Source organism: Opisthorchis viverrini, assembly GCF_000715545.1.
Source record: "Opisthorchis viverrini unplaced genomic scaffold opera_v5_24, whole genome shotgun sequence".
NCBI lineage: Eukaryota > Metazoa > Platyhelminthes > Trematoda > Opisthorchiida > Opisthorchiidae > Opisthorchis > Opisthorchis viverrini.
The window spans coordinates 551,653-559,565 of NW_008751680.1; the positions used below are offsets into that span (position 1 = coordinate 551,653).

The window sequence follows — 7,913 nt, forward strand, 5'->3', positions numbered from 1 at the left end:
GTGCCTGGTTGGAGACATTACAAGATATGGCTGCCAACCGATGTCAGTGGCGTTCTTGTTGTCATTTTCTGTCCAGATTGCCTGAGTGAATGTCTGGAGGTGTAGGCACCTCGGAATGACTGTGTTAAGCTAGCACTAAGTCCATTCCCCATCCACCTTTATTCTTTTCTTTATAATAAGGCTTTCAAATAATATCATGCAGTTTCTTCATATATCTGCATGTGCACTCCCGACATAAATATATCCTCCTCGTCGGGAATAATGATGTCCACTTACTGGATGGCGTCATAAGACGAAACGACGTTATCGAAAAAATGACAAGTTATATCTCTTCGTCATGAAAATCGTAGGCACTGTCGCTTAACTTGGCTACTTATCTTATTTGATGGAACACACCTATTCGCAACGCTGGTGGTGAGGCCTCATCGGCTTGCGATGAACCCCTATAATTGCAACCGCACTTGTTGTTTACCTGGTCTACCTGTGAGCGCCGCTGGGCATTGGATAGTCAACATTTAAATGCTGGTGTAACCGTTTTCTTTTTCATAGAACACTTTCACGCGACAACGGTTTACCTGGCCTGTGAGCGCCGCTGGGCATTGGATAGTCAACATTTAAATGCTGGTGTAACCGTTTTCTTTTTCATAGAACACTTTCACGCGACAACGAACTTAAAAATGCATATTTGATTTACACTCGCTTTTACTCTTGATAGAGACGCTCAGACTCATATTGATAAAAGGCTGTGTGTAAACTGAAGCCGCGATTTCAGGAATCGGTGGCCATACTCATTATTGGGGCAGTAAAGTTACGGATACAGAAGAGTGTATAGAATCCATACAGTTAAGCGGTGTTGACTTGATCTTCAAACGTGCACCAGTGAGTGGGCGGGGAGTTTGCATTAAATATTCTTTAGAGGACTGGATACCACATTCTCTCAATTTTATTTCCGACACCGATAACCTGTAGCCTAATGGAAACAACAGCTACATTCTCTTCAATAAACCGTGAAACCATCACATCCTCAACTGCAGTAGCAATCTCACCAACTCAGAGCTCCGTTCTTCGCCGACGTGTCTGTTAGCCGTGTCTGTAAGCCGACTTTATGGTGATCCTCAACATCCGGTTTTAGCCGGAAAAACTCCCCCGCGTTTTGGAAAGACCCGACACGCGGAAAGCCACTCACTATTCCAGGCTCCAATAAGGACCTTCTTAGTTGGTGATAGGATTTTTTGTCTCCTTCAACTCACCGGTCTCGCCAAAGTACATACAAATACATAGATGGTTAGGACGGCCAATTCCGCCTCAATTTAAGTATCTCTTTTGATGGAAATGATGGGCTAAATCATCGTCGTCATCTACAGCGGCACATCAGTGTTCGAACCCAAGCACCACGCTTGCCGGCGAGCCGATCGACGTTGCACATAACTTTGGTTGCCTGGCCAGCTCCATAGGCTCCCGGTGGACTAGCCAAAGACTGGACAACATCTTATAGCTGGAAGAACGGAGTCGCCCTTTCTGATTACCGACATCTGTGGTGCCGACGTGATGTCAGTTTGTCGGCTGAGGCAACCGTTTTCACTTGAGCAGTGTGATCTGTACAGTGTTGTGGATCAGTGAGTTCTGCAGTACGCACAAAGTACGTGAAAAAGCTGTCAGTTTTTGACTATGTTTCTCTAGAGCATTGCTGTGGCGGGTAAATGGTGTTGGCAATGCTCAGGCAGGCCAGACCGTCCATGAAAGGAGGAATTCTCCCGCGATAATGAATTGCTCACGCTTCATAGTTTGCATTGGTTGGTACATTCATGCCAAATGCCAGAAGCCCGGTTGTTTCGCAGAACCATTTTCATCCAACCATGTGCTGAGTGCAAGTGATCAAGAGGTGGACACTGTATGTCCTGGCGACGAAGTATGAAAACACGAACCAGTAAATTTGGTAAGACTGACAACTGTCGCCTTTCCGGATGGAGCCCCAGGAGCCAACGCACTAACAGTAAACTGAAATGACAGGAACGATCCAGTCAGTAGCGCGCATGCATCAAAGGTATAGCGTTGAATGTGCAGTTTCCTTGTTCTCCGACTTAAAAACATGCCATCCTCTACAAACCTATGCTGATGTCCCACATTCTCCCATGTTTGGGGAATCGGAAGTGTTGCAGCTGGAACTACTGTAACAATGGTACACGGCTTATAGCTGATAAATCGAAATTAAATTGAATCAGCTGTTCAAACAAACGCTGGTGCCATTCGAGGTCGTAAGCCAATTTAATAACATCACTCAAGATTTTGTCCCCTCTTGCAAAAGGTATTGGACAAGGTTGTATTTGGTCTTCTGTCAACAGAGTTTTTGATTGACTCACAAAAATGTCGCTCCCGGTTTCACCATAGAAATCACAAAGATCACCTTCAAATTCTGCGTGATCGATATGTTTCACATCCCTCAGTGAAACGTCAATTTGTTGGTTGTATCTGCACTAAGAACTTTCACATAAACCAGGAAAACGTTGAACGTGTGGGAACGTTGGGGCCATGGATAGGCATAGGATCGTTGGGGTTGAAAAACGTCCAGTGACAATAAAAATTTGTATACTGAACAAGCTGTTATGCTCGGGGCAAGTGGGCAACTAGATGTGCGTCAGTGACAATAAGCCTTTATTCAGTATACAAGATCTGGATCACAACTGATCCAAGGGGTTTTTTACAACCAAATGAATCGCAGAGGAAACAGCCACAAAAATGAGTCATCGTGTGTTGAGACTGGTTAGACCACGATCCTTGTTCTAGTGTCCATATGCGAATCAAAAAGAAACACAGCAAGACCACAGCGTCAATTAGTACGTGTCAATTAGTACGTGTCAATTATTTAATGCTGTTCAATCTGGAACACCGTTTTTACTGAATAGGCGCATATCCGTTTGTGCTGCTCTTTGCACATCTCGTCGATGATGAGTTTACGTGCTCCGGTGGAACGGGAGTATCACATTCAGCTACTGACAGTAGCTGGAAAGTACTCCAAGTGCTCTCCAGGACTCTTGGCACTACTTGTGAAATGGTACAAAGAACCAAAGAACAAGAAAACAAACATGTATTAGTGCTGGTGGAGATTACAACACAACTCATTGAATCGTCAGACTACATGTAGAAAAGTGTGAAAAGTGTCCAGGTATCTGGAGATGCGGTGTAAGCTAGAAATTCGAACTGCAAAGATCTTTCCAGACACCACGTGCAATGGACTCAAAACTGCCTTCAGTGAGCGCAACACCGCTTTGCAGAATAACCCAACTTGCTATATTCCGTCGTTTAATCGGATTTCCGACGGGAGACTACGAATCCACGTAACGAACTTGGGACCCGCCACGGTTGCGGAGAAACGCAAATTTCTGTTCTTCTGCAACCGCCACCAAGCGGGTGCTCCTGAAAATACTCCTCCACTCCGTTCGAGAGTGAAGGTGAAAAACCCAGCGGGTGTTTTCCTACATCTGCGTAAAAGAGATCTTCCTAACTGAGTTAAGTCACTATAGAAGTCCGTGTTCTTCCGTTGCTCACAGTATGATACTCACATGGGAATTAGTTTGGCACCCGTTGTGACCAGGCTCCTCTCGTGATTATTCCACGCCGCCTTACGAGAGGAAGCTGAGCTTGTGGTAGATCATCGACTAAGGCATGGACTTACTAACCCGAAGGTCTTTAGAACAAATACAGACGCGGTATCCGGACTGAGTTTCGGTAACATGCAAGTATTCCAGTCTTCGTACTCCCTCGGGTGGCAAGGCAGCACGGGAAGTGTTCTGCAGCCGATCGACTCATTCAGGTCGATGTGGGTGCACGGTGTCCGGAAAGGGTGTCCACCTTCCTTCTTTCTTTAACTTTGTGGTTAATGCAACCATTGGAAAAACTCTAGACGTTCTCCAGAATCTCCCGGATCCTTAGGAGTCCAAAGCTTGTCGACCTGGACTATGTGGGTGAAAGTGCTTTCGCTTGTGTAGAAGGCGCATACCCTGCAAAAATAGCTTGTAAGGGTCACCCAATCGCTTGGGACGTGCTTTCCCATGCTGTGGGACGTGCACCCAAGTGAGTGAATTTTGACGTCGTGGAGCAGCATATGTATCTGTGACGATGACATTGGGTACAGAGTCAATAAACCTCGAAAACGAAAATTGGTTTTTCTAATTAGTATCAATTGTGGTGTCAAAAGCGCACATTCCTGCCTTGAAGGATGCGTGTAGCTGTATGTGCAGCTGTGAGACTTGGCCAATTCGGGCGGAGTGTGTAGTAACGGTATTTTTCTCAGCTTAGTTCTCGGTCTGAGCCTCCAAAGCTAGTGTCCACGTCAAAAACAGCTAACCAGGGTGAACAGGGTATATTGCCGCCAAAATCGAAGACAGGAATACTTGTACAGCGCTTCAGATATATAGCGTAGGTGGCAACAACTTACTGGAAATTCTGACCCGTTCTGGATGTGCCATTGGCACCAGGCACTCGGGAAACACGGGGTCGTGATTGGCTGTTGGATCCACACTTTCCACCAATCAGACCTCTTCTTGATGCCGGACCGGCAAGCATCCCGATTCTTGACTAATCTTGCGCGGGATGGGCTTCTCGGCCGTAGCGGTACGTGAGTGCGAGCGGTAATGAGGGATCCGTATGGAGTTCCACCCAACAGTGTGTGATGCTTCTCCAGGTCATTGACCACGGACGTCCCGGGACTATTTTTGTTGACGGCTGAAACAAGCGAATCCGCAGGGTTGATCAGGGAAGGGGCTTTGGTGTTGCGCTGGACACCTCAAACGAGGAGCGCTTTCAGCGCTACAAGCCAAGTTTACTGGGCCACATGTTACACATACTGAACTACCGCCAGCTATGAAGAATGCTGTTTTCCATGCCAAATTGTAATTGGCGGAAATCTATAGTTGGATATAACAAGATATTTTGGGACTTAAGAGTACTACAAGCAGTTTTGGGGTCGTATGTGATCCTTGCGTTTCAAGATGGGGTCCACATGACCCTCAGTATACTTGGCTGAAGGCACTGAACGAAACGACTGCCAAAGCGTGATAACGGGTATATTAGCTCAATTCTGGTATGCGATTCACGCACAATTCAACATTCTGACTGGTTAGTTGTGCACAAGCCAGGAAGTGTGCGCATTCAAATTGCATTTGGGCACAAGCTAACGAAATAACGGGTCAGTTGCTCAAAGCTCAAATGAGCTTTGGTACTGTTCGGTTTCTTGCAAACTTCCAAAACGCACTGAAACATAGTGGGATGAGGGTTTCCATAATAATGGCACACTCCTTAGGGCATGCTGATCCTGGTGAATTGTGACTATTTTTCAGTGATGAACGATTCATTATCTGTTCTAGGCTTTTTGGACACGGATTTTGCTGTCATTTTAACGCCTTCTGTCGGAGTCTTAAACATCTTGAGACTTGCTGTCACTCAAGGATGTCAATCAAAGAAGGATGGTTAAGGAAGTGGTCCCGTATGTCATAGTTTTTCTCTAACCCATTTTATCCTTCAGACACAAAAAACCAATGGGGTAACGTGTACTGCAAACTGCTTCCCTCTGGTTGGTTCCAGTGGTATGATGATGCCAGTTCCACCTCACCTAAGAGGAGTGTGGATGTCAGGGTAGGTTCGCCGCATAACCCCATATTTTTATCGCTGGTGTGAAGAGTGTCACTGCTTTCCTCGCGTTTGGAGACGTATTGCACAGGGTTCCGTGCAAACCAGCCTCTATAACGCCAGCTGAAATACCCCAAGCGTTTGGTGTCCCCCACGAACCTCGCCCGGAGACCAAAGTGTCGTTTTTCGTTTGCTCCTCTCCTGCGGAAATGAAGTAAGTAGTGAATAATCTTCAGATTCAGAATTGACTCCAAAGCGGTCTTTCTTCAAATGACACCTCTGTCTAGGGCGTCCTTAATATCCGATCAGAGATTTGTATATATCTGGTCAACTAAACAGTCGTCCGGGCTCGATGTAGCCCAGAGCTTAAATCGCAAAAATACTGACAGGAAGATCATTGGTTCCCGCCCATCTTGGCTTTTTAGTACGGCATTGAAGCATCAGTTCCAACACTGATGTTGCTATCTTTGATGATGATGATGATGGCTTTTGGATTTTCCCTGTTTAAGCTTGGACACCCTGGAGTTACACCAGACCTCAAGTCCTCTTCGAGTTGCAAGACAGCTAAGCGCCATTATTATTACTATTATTATTACTATTATTATTATTATCGCTGAACAGGCGTGTACTCATGCCATCTTGACCACAGTCTCTAGGAAGTCCGCATTAAATAAACAGCATTTACCGTGGCTGCCTTGTGTAAGAAAGTAGAATTTGAGTAAGACTTATGTCAGAAAGCCAATGGAAACTGAGATACATTCTCATCATAGTAGTCATCGCTGTCATCATCATCAGCTAACATAAAAGCATTTTTGAACTAGTGGACAAGAACGGCAGTGTCAAAATTGTTTCAGAGGAACCAAAGAACTGCTAATCTCGAACCTGCTTCTCGTGGGCTATGCTGGCTTGAACTTCGTTCCACAAGGTGCAGCCATGCCAGGAAGGCCAAAGGGGAGTAGCCAGACCAAGAGCAGCGAAACCCCGCACTACGAGTGATCGTGCTACGAGGTGGTCTGGGGGTAATGTCGTTATGTCATTTGCGACAGGAGTGTGAAGGCAGTAAGTCGTTTCCCTCATGCGACCAACATGTCCATATTTATGGAAGGAAGCAAGCTGCCTTCCTCCGAGGAAGGACGGGTTGGAAAAGGTCGGCCCCAAAACCCGCACACTCTGATCGCACAACGGTTGACCGTGAACGCCGGCGCATTATCCATTATCGAAGTACTTTTAAAACCAAAATGCCCGGTGCAGCTCAAAAGGCACCTGATGTGGGCAGCCGCATCAGGAATAAGACACTAATACCCTATTCTCTACGCTCTCTGTGTTGTGTACGACGAGGGTCGGAGTGCAACGACAATCAGAATGACAATGGAAAAGACTGAGGGCCCGAAAGCTAGGCTTTATTCATCCAAAACTTTGACACTGAGAGCTGAAAACGGAAGAAAGCGATTTAGCAATAAATGGTGAAACCTTTGAGAAACACAGCAAATATACAACATTCGCCCCCCGCAGAGATGAAAGTTCTCAAGAGTTTTATTTATAATCGAATAATGTCAGGCCTCTCTGTTGCGCAGGACATACGGCCGTGTCCGCTGTTGTTGTATAACCAATGGGTGTTCAGAAGAATTCGACATTTCACTTTCCGAAGCAGAGTCAGATAGTTCCGGCTTAATAAATGAATCAGCATTGAACTGCGGTTGCTGCTGTTCGGATGCTGGAGCACATCCAAAATCTGCTGAAGGCGCCAGGTGGCGTAGGGAGACCGTTTCTTCCATGCCATTAGGGTGTCTGACATATGCATACTCAGGGTTACATTCCAGGAGCTCAACCTCTTCGACTAGGGGGTCGTCGGCATCAGAACGGTCCTGGCGAAAGCAACCACTGTGGCAAGGACGTACCGACTGCGGATTTTCGATTGTGTTGAAACATCCGCTCATGTGGGATGGCATTGGTGGCCGTGCACAACAAAGAACGAATCGAGTGGAGAGCGTTTTGTAAAACGGTTTCCCAGTGACTGATTTGAAGACCTTTTGATCGTAATGAAAGCGTAATAGCCTTCCACAAAGTTTCATTCAATCTTTCCACCTGGCCGTTCCCCCTTGGGTTATATGGAGTGGTCCGACTGGTGGCTACACCTTTTTCATGAAGAAATCGTTTGATCTCATCCGAAATGAATGATGAGCCACGATCCGAATGCACGAAACTTGGCAGGCCAAATGTGGCGAACAGTGGCACAAGGCATGATATCACCGTAGACGAACTGATATCTGGACATGCATAGGCGAACG

General features: G+C 46.2%; 1 protein-coding gene across 1 annotated transcript in view; it reads left to right on the forward strand.

Annotated features, from left to right (window-relative positions):
• Positions 1 to 4,585: 4,585 nt before the first annotated feature.
• The window catches only part of T265_02076 (hypothetical protein), a gene marked incomplete at both ends in the record, with an annotated part of 38,070 nt that continues 34,742 nt past the window's right edge, over positions 4,586 to 7,913 (forward strand). Inside the window, 2 exons of the mRNA XM_009166235.1 lie at positions 4,586 to 4,611; positions 5,364 to 5,839. Of these exons, the coding sequence (XP_009164499.1) occupies positions 5,835 to 5,839 (5 nt within the window). The remainder of the gene's footprint in view (positions 4,612 to 5,363; positions 5,840 to 7,913) is intronic.